This window comes from Stegodyphus dumicola, chromosome 2 (genome assembly GCF_044657685.1).
Source record: "Stegodyphus dumicola isolate Sdum_Otavi_A_Nest chromosome 2, ASM4465768v1".
NCBI lineage: Eukaryota > Metazoa > Arthropoda > Arachnida > Araneae > Eresidae > Stegodyphus > Stegodyphus dumicola.
The window spans coordinates 283,285,554-283,304,466 of record NC_140769.1 but is presented as its reverse complement, the minus strand read 5'-3'; the positions used below and the strand labels follow the sequence as shown (position 1 = coordinate 283,304,466).

General features: G+C 35.4%; 2 protein-coding genes across 3 annotated transcripts in view; one reads left to right on the top strand and one right to left on the bottom strand.

The window, feature by feature from the left end:
• Window positions 1-17,634, top strand: part of LOC118181417 (acetylcholinesterase-like) — a 46,960-nt gene extending 29,326 nt beyond the window's left edge. The window contains exons 2-3 of the mRNA XM_085812228.1: window positions 11,365-12,859; window positions 17,252-17,634. Coding sequence (XP_085668354.1) covers window positions 11,365-12,859; window positions 17,252-17,432 — 1,676 coding nt within the window. The 3' untranslated portion in view covers window positions 17,433-17,634. The remainder of the gene's footprint in view (window positions 1-11,364; window positions 12,860-17,251) is intronic.
• The window catches only part of LOC146999006 (uncharacterized), a 219,427-nt gene that overhangs the window by 176,201 nt on the left and 24,313 nt on the right, over window positions 1-18,913 (bottom strand). The gene's annotated exons all lie outside the window — the stretch shown is intronic.

The following is an 18,913-nucleotide window of genomic DNA, read 5'->3' as shown; positions in this document are numbered from 1 at the left end:
AACGCAGATTCAATTTCTTTACATTTTACATTTGAAACTTTTAGTAGAATGTTGAATTAAGTCAGTTGGTACAGCAGCTTCAGTGCTCTTTTGCTCAGTGAGACCAAAAGTTTTTTCGTGCGCTGAAAATTTGGTCGGTAAAAGTTTACAATTGGGTGCCCCTTGTTTATTGGCGATTCTTTTTTGACGCCAAGATCGGCGCCAGGAAGGCACAATTTCAAGATGGCCGCTACACAAAATCAAAATAAGAAGTCAAAGAATTGCACAAGATCTGTGTCCATGTACACATCGATCTGTTTTTACTTAAAAAAAACATCCTAGAATTGCACAACCTAGGCATTGCGCACTGCTTTAAATATGTCCATGTACACATCAATCTATTTTCATTTAAATAAAATCGGGAAGCTAAAACAAAGTTAAAACTATCGTGGTAACCAGAAGTGAGGTTTCATCGCCAAAATTTAAAAAAAAAAATGTCGCCAATCGAAGGGGCACCCAGTTCTACACTTTGGTCTTCTTGCATGTTTGGTGAATTGCTTCTTTTCACATAGAAATTTTAATTTTAATTGTAACAATTTTTTTAGATATTTTAATTATATTTGAGGGGTTTTTTCCCCCTGTATTTTATAAATTTTAATGAAGCTATTTTGAGTTTCAATGTACGTTCTTGGAGGCCTTGAATGAGAACTGATATGATTGAATGAGAAATGTGCCTCTAATAAAATTCAAGGAAATAAGTTTAAATGAAGCGTAGCAAAAACTGTGTGCAATTTAATCAGTCGTACAAGGAAGTCATGTGGTGTCCATATCAAATTTTTTATTAAAAAATTATGTATGAGAAATGTAATTGATTGCATTAATCCATGAAGCTACGCTGTATTTATGTAATTTGTGATTTCATGCTCAGATTATCACGTTTGAATTGAATGTAAACCAATGTTTTCTTGAAACTAGACGAATGCTTTACGCTAAATGTCTTCAGATATTTCTGCTGTTCGCGGCATAAAGTTGAGGCTTTTGAAGACTCATACCATGGACCTTAGAATTTGACCAGGATTTAAGCCATATCGTTAAATAACAATAAAATGTATACAATACCTACAAACGTATATCCTAATATGAAAGAATTATAATAACTTTATTTGGACTTTTAAGAAAAGGAAGTAAGAAACAATACAAATAAAAATTTGGGGAAATAAAAAATTCGATGTGCGGAATTCAAAGAGTATTTAAAATGTTCATAAAAATCAGTAACTTTGAAAGCAGACAATAATACTTAAGAAAGTCATTGTATTCATAGTAGATTTTCTATAATAAAACTGTTCCTTTCCTTTTATTTTTGACAAGATTTGTTATGTCATCATTTTTTTTTACCCAAAGGACTGTTAGTCTCAAAAGGTATTTTGCATCGTTTCACTTTCTGCGTTTGTTCACTTTTCATTTTTTCAAACCATTGCCACCAAATATTAACGGCATGTATTATATTTAAAGAAACTAAATGATGAAGAATCTGCATGAATGTTTCTCGCATTGTGAAAACACAATGGTACCTAGAGCCATCCAAATATGAATAACGTAGTCCTCCAACCGAACATGGGCACTTCGAAGCCCGAATTTTGAACTTGTTTTATTATCTATTTCAAATTTTGTAAAATTTTAACGAATTTTTGATTAACAAACGATTTTAAAGCGAGCAATGGCAACACTGTACATTAAAAAAAATTATCTCCAGCTCAGAAATTCTACAGATATGCTCTTTTAAATATTTTGTGATATTGCCGTTGAATTGAATTTTATGGTTTAAGTCCGAAGAACATGATATTTAATAAATAAAAGTAACACACAAAACGTTAAAAAAACGCCTTTTTGGGCGTAATATAAAATCTGAAAGCTTTCAGAATTTTCTTTTTTTTTTTTTTTTTTTTTTTTTTTTTAATCAAGGAAAGGAAACAAAATCAAATTTTCTTGTATTCCGTTCAGAAAAGGCGTAATAGCGAGTTATTGTGAGAAGAAAGAAAGGAATACAAATAATTTCTGATGAAGATGAGAGAAAAACTGCGGTTTATATCCGGAAACGTGCTTAACCTTTAAACTTTAATATCACTTTTATTTACAAAAAGCGTAAAACACGTTATCACAATTATTGTGCAAATGCATTGCAAATGTGCGGAAACAGGTCGAAAATTATACGTGACAAATTATTGTCTACTACCTTTAGTTCGGGCGCCATTTGTAGATTCGTTAGGTTATTGTGAGTCAGGAGATGTGTAAATGGTCTAGGTTTGAGTCCCTCTTCAAATATGTGCTACCGTTACACATGAAGGCATGCTGGAAGGAGGCAGAAAATACTTTATAAGTTGCCTCTCTCGTACCGTACTGTGTTATTTGCTTCTTTATCACAATCAAAATCTTGAAGATTTGACATTCCGTCCAAATAGCCTTTAATATTTTCCCCTTCATTCAAGAATATCTAATTTCTTTTTGTTTTCGTTGCGAAACCCTCTTCGAAATTGGAAAGTAATTTTGTCCCATTATAGTTTTTACTCCATAGGCTAGTCACGTGGCAATAGAATAGTAACTACGTAATAATGTAAAATTAAATTCACCAATTCACCATAAATAAATCCTTCTCCTTTTATAACTCTATCGCGTGTAATCACACACTAACTGAAAGTTAAAATTTCCTTATAGTAAAATGACTCTGCACCAAATTAGGCAGAGAATCTACGAAATCTCTGGATTTTTAAGATTAAATATATTTGCGAACTGATCCACAGATATTTGCTGATTATAAACAAATAGAAGTACTATTTATAGTTCGAAATTTCATCCTCTGAGAAGACTAGTCAAGGACATTTCCTCACACAAATAACTAAATAAATTACATAGAGAATAAGTTAGCATTTCATTTATTTATCTCCAATAAATAATTATAGCAGAATGTTTTCCAAAAAGTAATGTTCGACATTTTATGACACTTTTAATCTTTCTCTTCTCTATGTCCAAAATAATTATCTTTCAATTGAGATTTATTCACTAATGTCAGTCACTAAATAAGAATATGCACAAGTAAGACCATAAATCCTCACCTCACTTATTTATACAACTATTTTTAAAAAATCTGACGTGGTGACCATATGATTTCCTCGTGCTGCCTATTAAATTATACACTTTTTTGTTGCATTTCATTTAAACTTATTTCCTCAAATTTAATTAGAGATATATTTCTCATTCATTTAATTCAGTTCTCACTTCGCGGCAAGGCAAAAAAAAAAGGTAAAACCTCAAAATATCTTTGTCAAAAATGTAGAGAAAAATATAAAACACTAGATAAAGTTAAAACTATTAAAAGAAAACAATTTTTATAATTAAAATTATTAATCTTATAAAAAATTAAACTTGATTTTTCGATTATGTCAAAAAGAGTTTCCAATTCTGGAGCTGCCAAAGGATCACAAAGCGAAAGCATGTTTCGATGTACGGCTTCCGATAATGAAGAAAGTGACAGAGAGGTTATTGAAAACAAAAAAAAATTCGATTGGCAAGTTAGTCGGTATTCTCGACACAGCAATTACAGGACTTGAACAGCGGAACTTTGTAACTGAACAAGAAATTATGTCTGTTTATAGAATTAAAGAGAAAGTATTGGTACAAAAAACGAAGCAACTTACATTGAAAGAAATACAGTCAAAAGTCGTTAATTCGGACACCCATAATCCGGAATGATCTATAATCCGGACCTCAAAGCTAAAAACTTTCTGCGCGTGCGCCGCGTTGACACATGCGCATAGGCGTTTACGCGTGCGCGTAAGACCTTTTACCACTGCGCATATGCGTTTGCGCAAGCGCAGAATACGTTTTCGCGTGCGCGTTTTATGTATAACGGACGGTATAATCTAAAATTATCTAATTATCTATTTCAGTTAATGTTGATGATTGCGTTGTTTCTTTATCTTCGAATTGGATCCGGTTTATTATTTTTTGCAGACTGTATAAAAGCAATTTTATAAAAGTAAACTTGAACTTTCGATTATGTCAAATAGAATTTCCGTTTCTGGAGCTCCCAAAGGATCGTACAAAACGAAAATATGTTTCGATGTCCATCAAACAAAAAGTGGAATTGCTGCAAAAAAATGGATAAAGACATGAAGAATGTGACAGAGAGGTTAGTGAAAACGAAAAAATTTCGATTGACAAGTTAGTCGGTATTCTCGGCACAACAATTAACAGCGGAACTTTGTAACTGAACAAGAAATCGTGTCTGTTTATAGAATTAAAGAGAAAGTATTATCACATAAAACGAAGCAACTTAAAACAACTTACATTGAAAGAAATGTTTAATAAAGTAAACAAATAAATATTAAGCTCTTTTTTTTTTGTAAATTTTGATACCCTTTAGATTATAATTGTTCTTTATTTCATAAATTAAGGTTTCATATTTTTAATTTTAGAATTTCTGCATGCCATCTTACGAGATTTAAACTGATGATCTATAATCCGGAAAAATCGATAATCCGGAATCGCCGAAGTCCCGATGAGTTCGGATTAACGACTTTTGACTGTATTTAATAAAGTAAATAAATAAATATTAAGCATTTTTTTGTAAATTTTTATACCCTTTAGATCATAATTGCCCTTTATTTCATAAATTACGCTTTCACGTTTTTTAATTGTATAATTTCTGCATGCCATCTTACCAGATCTAAATTGATGATCTATAATCCGGAGAAACCCTTAATTCGGAATCGTCGAAGTCCCGACGAGTACGGATTACGGACTTTCTACTGTATAAAAAAAGTAATAGATGCTACAGAAAAAAAAATTCATGACATAGCAAATTATTCATATTAATTAACATTTATTATGAAATGGAAAAACTGGCATTCGTTATTTCTAAGAAACAGTATAGCTTCGGCAAGATCTTCTTTGTTGGAGGGCCATAGATCCATTTGATGAACTTCAGAGCCGAGAAGAGTCTTTCCAGACTAACTTGAGTAGGAGGAAGAGCTATTACTGTTAGGGCTGCTACTTTTAACGATAGATTTTTAAGTTCTGAAAGAGATGCCTTGCAAGCACAATCATATTTCTCTATTTCTTCAAAGGCCGAGTGGAAATCTTAATTATATTTTTTTATTTTTATATCTAAAGGCTCTTGTTTCTTTATTTTCATTCGCTTTGCCTTAACCTTTACAATATTACCCAAAAATATTTCTCAAAATCTAATTCATCACTGGAAAAGGACAGGGGCGTAGCTAGAGGGAGGCAAGAGGGGCATCTGTCCCCGGGCGCAGAATCTAAGCGGCGCCAAACTGATGTTACGACATTTTAGAATTAAATGTTTTCCATCCTTGGCAAACAGTAGGGGGCGCGAAATCTTCAGTTGTCCCTGGGTGTTGAAAACCCTAGCTACGACTCTGGAAAAGGACGATAGAGACTAAATTACAGTGTCTGCAGTTTGACTGTCCTGATTCAAATTATCCAATTGTTCTGAGAATAATTTCATTCTTAATGAAAGTTCATAGATGACTTTCTTTGCCTTTTTAATTTGTTCGTCATCCGAGAAAATTCGGTGTTTCGGATCTCCATATATTGAAACCAGCAAGATGTCATTGTCAAGCAAACTAGTTTCTCTTTTCTTCATTGAAGAAACGATTCCTTCTCAATAAACCCTCCATTTCAGAAAGAACAAACCTCCCATTCTTCTGTTCTCGCCTCCTGTCATTTCTTCAGATTGCAGCTTTTTTGTAGCTATATACGGTATAGAAAGAAGAGTTTCCAATTCTGCAAGATCATTCCACAGTCTCTCTGTTAGTGAAACATTAGGGTTATCTACATCTCTTTAAAAAGTTCTTAATTCTAAAAACTTCTTTAGCATCAAATATGTACTTCCTTATCGTGTTGCTTGATCAATAATTGCTCCTTTTCCTGCTCGCTTCCTAAGAATGCCATCTATTTTAGGAGTTCTTGCAGCTATTGCTGCTTACCTAAATTTACCAGTGAGATTTGTAACTAAATGAATCAATTTAATCACTAATGGCAAATATCACATCCACCCTCTTCCCTTATATTTATTTAGTAATGTGTCAATAAAATAGAAAATAACTATTTATTAATGTATACAGTCATAAATAAAAATAATAACTCAGCTTGTCATTAATTTTTTTTCAATTCATTTTAATTTCATTTCAAATTCAAACTGTCTAACAAAAACTGGAGTCGGTGTCGGAGTTGACTTGTTTTTAGAGACTCCAGCTTCGACTCCTTTTACCCCACAATCTGCCCGACTCCGATTCAGACTCCATGACTCCATGACTCCGACTCCACAGCCCTGCAAATACGCGCCGAGCGTGCTGACCACTACACCAAGAAGGCATGCTAAGAGGCGGAAGAAATACCCTATAACTTTTAACTTTAACAATAGGTATAATCAGTTCGTTCGTAATATATATTTTCAATCTTAACTTTCAAGATCAAAGGAATGCAAGCATCGAGATAAGAAAATACTAGATTCATTGTAACACTTCCAGTTATTCTCAGCTCAATAAAAAAACATTATACACTTTGAATTCTCTTCATCCACGGGTGTTAGTTAAATGCAGAATATTCGAAGCTATTTATGGCTTGCGTCATGTTCTCTATATAAAGAGCGATAATATGCCACGAACATTAAAATCCGAATATCGGTGCGTGGTACGGTTCGCGAAAGTGAAAGGTCGACGATTAAATAACCTTATAAAATGAAATCACGACGAGATTTTCTACTAAATAGCTGATAGCAGCATTTATACACCATACATTTATAATTGCGAAACAAATACAAAATAAAATATAAACAACAACATACGCACATATGCACAATTTCAAAGATTCAGCGTCACAAGAACAATAGAAGCTTATTGGTCCATTTTTGAAAACCCTCTCGCAGTGGCAATACTGATGTGCACTTGTGAATTATGCCGCCGGGACTCGTGCCCTGGACCTCTCGAATACGCGCCGAGTGTGCTACCGTCACATCACGAAGGCTTGCTGGAAGGAAGAAGAAAATACCTTGTATTGTAACGAAGAACGTGAAATGCTTCGTTTTTGATGGACGAAGTAAAAAGTAAAAAGGAAGTATTGTAATCGCGAAACGTTTCAGTACCTTTCTTGTACTTGTACGAAGTAAAAAGGAAGTATTGTAATCGCGAAAAGTTTCAGGCAGCATATTTCAACAAAAATATCCATTTTGACCGCTATCGAATGCAATTTAACGATGTTTTTGCGTGATATCTATCTGTACGTAAGTACAGAATAAAAGACTCCTTTCCTCCAAAAAAATTATAAAATTGCTTTAAAATGAATTCTGAAGAGAATTTTTCGTGACGTCTGTACGAACATATGTCGTACGTACGTACGTACGGACGTATCTCGCATAACTCAAAAACGACTAGACTCAAAAACCTTGAAATTTCGTATATAAGTCTGCTATAACATGTAGATGCGCACCTCGTATTTTGGTTGCAATCGGCCGCGCAAAACGTATATAAATATATTTATATATATATCCACTCTGTTACCCGGCTCAGTGATCTCAGTTTCTTTACTCTTATGTTTGTAAATTGTACATTTTTTGCTTTAAAAATGATTGAATTATGTTGTTTTTATCTTCCGATTGAGGTTTTTATGCCTTTAGTAAATCTGTATGCAATATTTTTAGAATTATCAACAATTTTAAAGTTGTTTAACTGCCGCTAAGCCTTTTTTTTTTTTTTTTTTTTTTTTTTTTTTATGGCGGTCATTTACTGTTTACATTTGAAACAGCAGACTAGTGGATTTGTTGCCAATCTAGAGAAACTTAGCTTCGCAACAACAAAGATAACGCCTTCATTCATTATTGCCAATTAAATCATGCTTAATCCTTTCTGGAATTTTTTCTAGGAAATAAGTGTTTAAGTTTTACTTCGTAATTTTTAATACAGGATATTTTGAGTTTTTATGTATTTTTGCCTTCTCGCGAAGTGAGAACTGAATTAATTGAATGAGAAATACTCAATCATCTGTGAAAAACTGTTTCTTTTTTCTTTTGTTTGCTTATTTCTTTTATACATCGTTCTAGCTTTATTATAGTATTTGAATAGAACATGTGGCAACGATTAGTTAATTATATTCTTTAAATGATATAAATTTTGTGCATTATGATTTATAATAGGAACGAAATATAATACTGTTAAGTGAATCGAGTGCCAGAGTGTCGCTATGGTAAACAAATACTAGAGTGAATTTTAAAGAATGCATTTATTCTATTGTTGTTTATGCTCTGTCGGCGAAGTAGATTTAATTCAATCCAATAAGTTTAAATGAAATGCAAGAAAAAATGCGTATAATTTAATATTCCGTACAAGGAAGTCATGTGGTGTACACATCAGATTTTTTTAATAAAAGTGTAGAGACATGAAAAAGATGAAATTTTTCTTAGTCAAAAACTTATAAATGCTTTACAAAATATGAAATAGATATTAAAATAAATTCCATATTCCAAATTAGGGCTTCCAGATGCCCATATTCGGGTGGAGAGGTACGTTATTCAAAATTGGATGGCTCGAGGTACCGTTGTTTTATCCCAGCGCGAGAAACATACATATATTTATGCAGATTCTTCATTATTTAATTTCTTTAAATATAATACGGGGCGATAATATTGGGTGGCAGCAATTTGAAAAGTAAAATAACGCTTATAGTGAATCAACGCACAATGCCAAAACGAAAATAATAGACCTTTTGGGCGGCAAACTGTCCGTTTGGGTTAAAAAAGGAAGCCAAATGCGTCATGCCAGTTCAGAAATGGTGTGTGAGTGGGTAATAAAACTGTAGAATGAAATTAAAACTGTCATAATTCAAATGTCATTTAAAAAATGTAGTATATTTACAAAGTAACAGTAATGCTGAAGATGAAACAGAATTCGATGATGTTCCTGAAGGTGTAACGGAAGAATTGGACGAACTTTTCATGTTATCCGATAATTTTTGAGTACATAAGCTATGTCATTTCTTTTAAAGAAGCAGCTTTTAAGTAAATGTAGAAATCTAATTTTTGTATGCTCATCTTTTCCTTATTTTGATATCAGTCATTTTTATTATAAGGTATTTTCTTCCTCCTTCCAGCATGCCTTCGTTCGTGGTGTAACTGATTGTAAACTCGACGCGTATTCGAGAGGTCCATGTTCAAGTCCCGGCGAGATAATTGCTAATTATTCATGTTTCCGGCTTCAAGAAATATCCTAGTGACTGTACGTTATATCCAGCGTATAATGCACAACTATACGCGTAATGGCAAATCGCACATTGAGTTGATCAATGTTAACGAATTTCGCTTACTGCGCATGCTCAATGGTGTACCGTTTACGTGGGAGGAAATACTGGCGACTAAGGCATAAGCAACTCTACACAAGCCTGTTTGTCGTGTAGGTCTTGTCGACTGTTTACATTTGCAATAATACCCAAATTTGTTTTGTGCTTAATGCATTTGCTTCTGTTTCCTTTCCTTTTGGTTTATTTTGTTCATGAACGTTATATTTAATATCAGTTATTTATGATAATTTTTTTGACTTTAATTAAGTAATTTAAACTGGATTTATTCTTTAATTCGTTAAAGTACTTATGAATGAAACGTACGATGTATACGCAATTTGCTTTTATTCCTCACAAGTATAATCAATAAAGATTCAGCTAATGTATCTTGTAATGTTTCTTGTTTTGTAATTGTTCTTAAACGAAAATTTGTGTAATTTACAATCGATATTTACATTCTCGCATAATTTGCATTCTAAGTAATGAAGCAACTTACAACCTAACAAGTTTTAAAATCCTGAACTGTTTACGCCCCAGATAACAGAATATCAACCATAAGCCGTATTTATCTTCTTTTAAAATTGTACCAATGTAGTAATTGCGCCAAATTCTCTTCTGGGCATGCGCAGTATGCGAAATTCGTTTGACATTGATCAACTGAATGTGCAGTTTGCCATTATGCCACCCGTACATTTCGATCTTATTTTTTGCATTAAAATTACGCATTATACGCCGTAATATACGGTACATGTGTACGTGTGCGTGTGTGTGTGTGTGTGTGTGTATGGAGAGAACTAGAAATACGAGTTTAATTCGTTCCATCATTGAGCTCGTATAGAGAATTTCTCGTATCTAGAAACAAAGTTCATAACAAAACATAGAAAATAAGAGAAATCTCCGTTCTACGCCTCCAAAAATCTCATTACCGTCTCATTATCAGCTGACGTACTTGGTGTTTTTCGCAGAAGGTCCAAGTTCTGATTCTTAGCCTTATCGAAAATGATAGCGTCCGACACCGAATCGCCTTTTAACTGCTTCTTGTTAATCCACATCAACAACAGCTCCTCTACGGCGACTCCTTTGGCCACATCAAGTTTCTTAATATCTTCCTTCTTCAAAATAGTGCAGATCGTCGATGTCGAACAGCTGTAAGTCTTCGCCAGTTCTGTCACTCTTATACCTCGATCATGGCTTCCTTCGTTTCTTTGCAACACTATCTGAGTCAACAATCTTCTTGGGAGGCATCGCGAAATAATTATTCGAGAGGGGGAAAATTAAGATTAATAATCGAGAGGGGGAAAATTAGGTTATTTTTTTTTATTATTATTTCTGAAGGACGCGGTTACAGTAAGGGCATGATAATTGAAAATTAGTCGGGGATAAACTACAGGTAACTATCACAATTTTTTAAGAAGCCAACTTCCTAGTAAGAATACATAGTAAAGTAATAACATTACAATTACTTTTTGTAATTCGAATTTCATCCGTTATTATTTTTGTCTTTACTACGTAGAACTTAAATCAACTATAAATAAATAAAAAAGGTGTATATGCAGCTGATTCACCGAAATTGTAGACTGAATGTTTGCTTCGCTGCGATTTTTCGTCAATTGCATCAGGGTGGCATAAAGTTCAAAAATTAGAAGCGAAAGGTTCAACCTGACCTTCGTGGATAGTTTGCGAGTGTTAGTCTTTCTCAGTTAGACGAAAACAATCACTACAAGGGCGAATCTATTTTAAGATTTAGAGAAGATCGTTCTGTGAACGCCCTGAGGGTGAGAAAAAATTATGCGATTTACTTAAAAAACTTCCAGAACCTGGAGGTAAAAAGCTAGAAGGAAAATAATGAGAGAGTAAGAATACGTAAGGAAAGGCGGTATATCCCATGTTTTTTAAGGTTTTTTTTTTTTTTTTTTTTTTTTTTTTTTTTTTTTTTTTTTTGTTGTTGTTGTTGTTGTTTAAGTATTTTTGTGTTTTTTGTTGTTTAAGTATTTTTGTGTGGTGTTATACTTTAAAACTATTTTTCTTTATTTTCAGGTGTCTTTTGTTTTTTCCTAGTCTCATGCAGTTTCTGTTACGCGTCGGAATGTCAAAAGAATATATACTTCAAAGATGCTGGACCTCTCGTAGAGACCAGCACCGGTTCCATTGTTGGAAAGTATGTTAAAGTCTTCGACACAGATGTTGCTTCTTTCTTAGGTATCCCTTTCGCTGAACCACCTGTTGCTGACAAGCGATTTTTGAAGACAGACCCTATAGCGCCATGGGATGGTCTACTGAAAGCGACCAAAATGCCACCGCCTTGCATTCAATATTCGAGTCGAAATTTTGGCTGGATTCCTGCGTCGGAAGCCAGCGAAAATTGCTTGTTTTTGAATATCTGGACTCCAGTCGCGTGCTGTTCCAATCCTTCTGGAAGATTTCCGGTTCTGGTTTGGATTTATGGAGGAGGTTTCTATTCTGGATCTACGGACATCGACGCTTATGATGGTAGCATAATGGCATCTTACGGCAATGCTATTATCGTAAGCATCAACTACAGAGTTGGAATTTTCGGGTTTCTCAATGATGGCACAGATGATGCTCCAGGAAATTCTGGTATGCATGATCAGCTTTTAGCTTTGAAATGGATCCAAAAGAATATTCAGTACTTTGGAGGTGATCCGCAGTCTATTACACTCTTTGGTGAGAGTGCTGGCTCTATGTCCATTGGTTTGCACATGATTTCCCCAATGTCCAAAGACCTTTTTCACAGAGCTATATTGCAAAGTGGAGCACCGTATAATCTGGCGGTTACAGACAGTCGTGCCATTGCTCAATTCAAACTCAAAGCCTTTGGTGAAGCTGTCGGTTGTATCTCTGATAGCAGCACCGAAGAATACAGTGCTTCTCAGGTTTTGGCCTGCATCAAAAGTAAAGATTCTTTAGAACTAGCCAAAGCTGAAAATAATTTCACGTCCAAATTTCCAAGCTTCTTTATTCCAACACACGGGGACGAATTTCTACCAAAATCACCTGTAGAAATGTTAGAATCTGGTAGTTTTCAAGACGTGGACGTTTTGATTGGTAACAATCAGAATGAGGGATCTGTCTTCCTTAGTTATATCATACCCGAGCTGTTTCCTTTAGACGCAAAACCTCCGGTTTCGAAGGAAATTGCAGAGAAGATAGTTATTAAACTGTTTGAAAAGATTCCGAATTTTCCTGCTGATGAAATATTTCAGTATTATTTCCAACATATTCCTGAAGAAGATACAGACGCCATTGTGAAAGCTATCGCTGATAGCTTTGGTGATTTCGTTTTCGTATGTCCAACACTGTTCTTTGCAGAGAAAATTAAAAATGTATATGCTTACTGGAACACTCATCGCTCCTTGAGAAGCAATTTCGCCGACTGGCTTGGTGTAACTCATTTTGATGAAGTCCCCTTTGTATTCGGAGAGCCGATTCTTGACACCTATAATTACACACCAGAGGATAGCAGATATAGTGCCGATTTGATCCGAAAATGGGTTTCATTTGCACGTAGCGGGTGAGTGTATGATTTCTTTATTCAAATATTCCCAACAAGTAGCTGTGAAATGTTTCAAAGCTATATTAATGATGTTCCCTAAGAATAGTAGAAAATAAGTGAAAATTTGAAATTTTGATACATATAAAATTTAGCCTTTTTTATATAATGGATATTATACAGCGAATCTTGTGTAATGGAAATATTATGATAGTTTTGCAAAGCTAATGTTGCAGCTTTAAAAGCAACCTCCATTTTAGCTCCCCGAATCTAATAGATACGGTTTTGTAAATTTCAAAATAGAGCAGATAAATGAATAGAGTTAAATTATTATTTCTTATATATGTTACCGTGAAAGACCGAAATTGGAGAATGTCGACTTTCACCGGAGAATGTCAACATTCACCAAATACGTCGGTGAATGATCGAATATTGCATTACATTCTTGTACATTCGGACCCTCACCGGTGTATGTCGACAATCACAGATATGCTCTGCTGTAGGTCGAAAAGAGAGGAGTATATGTACACGCTGTCATTGCAAAAGAAACTGTTGCACAAATAAATACAGTTGTAAAAGCAAGGGCCTCTTGTGCAATTCAAAGTGTCATAATAGTTTGAGTTGTTGCAATAATAAATAAGATTTGAATCACATAATTTAGTAAGTTTTTAACTTCTATTATTTCCCTTTCTCATTTTGAATGTACTGTATCTTTTAAGTTCTTATATTAAGTTCTTATTTTAAGTCTCAAGTGCGTTTTTTCGCGAATGAATTACGGAGAAGAAAATTTAATATTCTTATATGTTCAACATTCACCATTAGTACATGGTGAATGTCGACATTGACCGGTGTAAGTCAGAAATAAGAGTATTTCGAAAAGATTTCGGACATACAGCAAGCCACTATGTGAATGTTGACATTCACCGGTGAAATTCGACATTCTCCAGATTTCGGTGTTTCACCGTAACATTAAAAACACTTTCTAAAGTAATGCATTTATACTGGGTGCGGCAGCGTTCATAGCGTAATTTGACTTGTGTAGTACAATGACGTACTGCGTGAATGCGCGCCAGCTCGTGCCGCATTCGTGTACTAATGAGCTGCCATTTCGAGTGTGACGGTGATATGGATCGGTGGAGTGCACAGTATCGTGCCTTTGCTGTTGAAAGTTATTTCAAGAATAACTACTCTGTTATTGCTACCCAGCGTCTATTTCGGCAAAATTTCAATTTGGGACGTCATGGGAAAGTTCCAGATGGACGGACTACTGCGACAGACATTTCCAGGTAAAGTAATTTCCCGTTTTGGTGACATTTCTTAGCCGCCTCGCTCACCTGATCTTTCATGTGCAGACTTTTTCCAACAAAGTGTTGACTGCTGAGAGCTGGAAATAAACTAAAGTCTTGAGAAGGGTTTAAATCCCTTTTATTCAACTTTCGAAGTTACAAATGCGTGCTCTTGACGCTCACAAACTACGCCGACCCGGCGGTAAAATAAAAATAAGAAACTAAAAAGAGATAATAACAAGTGACTAACTACGAGGCTCTCTAAACGTAACTAACCTCACCGCGTTCTAAAATACCGCTGATAATTCAGCAAACTCTGAATATTACGTTGAAAGATTAACAATTTGCTGAGGCAAGCACACAGGCCGAAACGCGTGGTTCTTCAATTTCTAACTAGCCACCTCCACACTTGTGAAGCAAGAAAGCACCTTTTCGAACTCGTTTCCCTTTTATTTAACTCAGAATACTTCCGCTGATAATTTGAATCCTTGCGCGTTCTACTAAAATTTACATACTCTGGCATTGGCAGTTCCAGGGGAAAGTAAGGCTTGACAGGAAAGATAGTTTAAACTTAAAATAAATGTTAGTTAAAATAAATATAAACCCTACAAGGTAATAAATAAATTACAGTTACTGCCTTGTGGTATGTTTTCAATGAATTTCTATGAAGCTGACGCACCCTGTATTTTAAACTGTTAAGTTATTTTAAGCCCAGGGGGCTATTAATCTCGAAACGGAATTTTGTGTCGGTTCACTCTAAATGGCGTATCACTTTTTCAATTGTTGCCACCAAATATTATCGCCCTGTATTATATTTAAAGAAATTAAATAATGTAGAATCTGCATGAATGTTTGTATGTTTCTCGCACTGTGAAAAAATAATGGTACATAGATTCATCGAAACTTGAATAACATAGTTCTTCACCCGAACATGGGCACCGCGTTTTGATTCCCAATTTGTTTTGTTATCTATTTCATATTTTGTAACACTTTCAACGAGTTTTTGATGAGCAAACTCGACGAGCAATGGCAACACATTTCATCTCCAGCTCGCAAGGCTGTCTATCGGAAATTCTAAAGATATACTGTTTCTAAATATTTTGTGATATTGCTCTTGAATTGAATGTCCGGGATTCGAACCAGGTCCGAAGCGTCCGGGATCCCTTCGGCACGGCAGTCAGTGACGCTAAACACTATACCGAGGCCCACCAGCGGCCGAGCGGTAAAATCGCTGAACACTGGTAGTTCGGTCCGAGGTTCGAATCCCGCGAACGGGCTGGCTGCATGGGCGTTTTCGTGGTTTTCCCCATATTTAACGTGTATACGAGCCAGTTTCCCTTAGAAAGTCCTCCACGAAGGCATCCCTTCCCTTAGGCAGATAGCCCTAGTGTGTTTTGCCGTATTCTCAATACACACACCTAAACACTATACCGGTTGGTCGGCTCCTATACTTTACCGCACTCAAATAACCTAACTTACAATAGAAACATGTTTCCAAATGCCGTGTTGTACCTCACTTTGAGGATAATTTTCGAGCGTGATGAGTTTCTGTAAAAACTCTGATTAGATAAGGTCTGAAGTCAAATTTCATGAATTATTTTTAAATTCATTTTGTGAATGAAAAGTTAAATCAAATGCTTTCTATGTCTGCAGTTTGATTCAGGTGGGCGTTTAAAAAAAGGCTTGTGGGTTTCTTCTTGATCTGGTAACAGTTAAATAGTCCAAAATTCTAATATAATATAATATAAATTCTAATATTCTAAGCGAATTATCGCTGTGTTTGAAGAAACTACAGATACTTGTAAAGGTTTAAACAAGCCTGTTTATTTCAACAGAACTTAGAATATAAATGCACTTTCTTGTGCTAACACAATTAAACTGAACTTGCGCCGATACAGTAACAGTCAAATTTCCGTTTAAGACTTAGGCTAGTAGTCAACGACTACGCAAATAAATTTTTATCTATGGCTCAGGAAACTCTAACCGGCGTCTCAAATTCAAATGTTGACATCAATAACGCAAAGCCGAATAAATAAAACTTATCAGAGCTGATCAGAACTAACGTAACGTGCCGAGAAAGGCAGGAACACGCTCCGTCTTACAATCCAAACACCTCGGCTTAAACACTCTCTAACCGCATATACATTTTGGCGAGGAATGGAAAGGAGAAGGTACAGTAAAGACTGAAATTATAAAATAGCCGATTACTTAAATATTAATAACTGTACATCCTTATCATCATGGAGAGTTAGAAACCAAACTCCAGGTTGAAAATACCTGGAGTTGGCTTAAATAGTTTCATTTGCAACTTATAATATTGTTACAAAATGTCCAGCTGCGGTAAGATAGCTTCCCCGCAAAGCAGGTTTAGGGTTGCCAGTTGCGTTGGTACGGGTTGGTGGATTTGGAGTGATTAACGACGGCACTTGATGAAGAACGAAAACACAATTTATTAGGAAATATTACTCAGGACAGTTCCAAAAACACGTTTACAGTCGTCGAAATACTACGACAAATACGCTGACACAATCAGCACACCGCTTTCAGGCTATCACTGTGAAGACAGCTTCACGGCAAAGCACTCAAGTACAGCTCTCGACTCGGTTCGGTCGCTCTCGGAACTCAACGTACTCTCGAGACTCTCCACGCTACAACACTCGACAGCCTCAACGATGCACGCTGTCTATGCACCAACTCGCGGTACAGAGACGAGACGCCTCGACACTAGACTGACGATCAACTCGCTAGACTGCTAGACACTCGATAGACTCACGATCAACTAGATTCTGCGTACAGGCAGGGTTTATGTAGCTTTTGGGCTGCGTTCGAGAACATTCGGGGCCAAACCGTTTGTTTAACCAAATTGTTTAATTTGTTCTAGAAGGTTGTCCATCCGTCCATGGCATATCGCCAATTTTGTTGCCGAATGGGAGATCTCACGTCAAATCTGACAACCCTGTCTTTACTTGCCATTTTCCGGCAACCCTAACTGCTTTGCGGGGAAGCTATCTTACCGCAGCTGGGCATTTTGTAACAATAATTTTGATATAGTTAACTCTAAAAAAAAATTCAAAACTAAAGTAAGAAAATAATAAATTTCCTAATTATGAATCTTGTTTATTTTCAGAAATCCACTTGGAGAGGAAGGAAGCAAATTAAATTGGCCAAAATTTACAGCTGAAAACCCTCAAGTCTTGGTGCTAAATCCTAGATTAAGCACCAACACGACTTTTCCCCGACTGTCCCAATGTGAATTTTGGAGGCCGTTTTTTACTCAGCTATTGAGGAATAGCACAGTTTCTGGATGAACACAGTGTATTTGTTTTCATTTGTAAAATACAACCGTATTTCTTTCAATCTTGGATTTTATCATTATCAAACTTTTCAAAGAATTTCCCGACTATTCAGGTGGACAATAAAAAGCTACTCGAATGCCGAAAATGCTTTGAATGCCGTATTTGGAATCATTTGTGTAATAGATTTTAACTCCATTAAAGGTCCAACACCTGATTGTATTTATATATTTTTGACGCTATATTAAGTACTTATTCACACTGTCATCAAAATAATCTAACAATAAGTGTTTCATTTTAACAAACTCAACCTACTCGACCTGAAATGAACGTCTCTGTATAACTTTGTAGCATTAGTTTACTACTTAAACAGTTTTAAGAAAATTTAGTTTTATAAAAAGTTACCAGTTTTCCTTTTCCGCCAAAAATTAATTAAAAGAGAAATGCATGATTAAGTTACTGTACTATTTATCCATTTATCATAGAACGATTTTTCATAAAAAAATCTAAAAAAAGTTGAACAAGTTTCTTAGACAGAAAGCAATAGCAGCTCAGTTTTTCAAATCCAAATCAGTATATATTCGTAATGAATATTAGGAATTATTCCATATTACAATGATGGGCCTTTGCACCTATTATAAGAGATTTGTGAAGGAGTTTTCTTCCAGTTCTAGATCCCTTCACAAGCTGACACAGCCAGCAAAAGTTCTTGTGGACAAAAAAAAAGTGAGGACGTATTTAACAAACTGAAGGAAGCTTTAACATCGCCAGAATACAACAACTCTAACGTATCCTCAGCTCGATAAACCATTTATTTTTTATACGGATGCGAGGCATAGAGTATCGTGCCATACTGGAGCAAGTGTCTCATCTCAATCGGAAAAGAATCACTGTTTCACCAGAAAAGAATTGTTCGTTATAGTTAAAACCGCAGAACATTTCTAACCAGTATCTCTACGGCAGAAAATTTTTGCTGCGCACAGATCATGCATCATTGACATTGTTCTTAAATTTCAATAATCCCGAAGACCAAATAGCCAGATGGATACAAAGACTCTTGGAATATGACGATGTCCTATTCCTAGGGTGGAACTCGTCATCGGAAAGAATCATCACAAGGAAATGCCGAAGTCTGTCTAGCAGACCCTTCTCAAAAAAGCTTCCGATATTGCTTCAGGGTCGATATTTCTCTGAAGCGAAATACGGTAGCTGGTTAAACAGGTTACAGTCACGTTACAACTACAACATCCTCTGACCCAGACCCATGGAATGATGAAGAAGTCAGGAAAGCCCAGCTGGGAGACGGCAGTATTTATACCCATAATTGACTTAATGGAGTCTTCAAATAGGAAACCTACCTGGCAGGACATTTCGGTAGATAGTTCTACGACAGAACAATACTGAGCTTTCTGGGGCTCACTCCATATTCGCTACGACGTCTTGTTCCGGAAGTTCGAGTCGGATGATGGAAAGGCATTCCGATGGCAGCTGATACT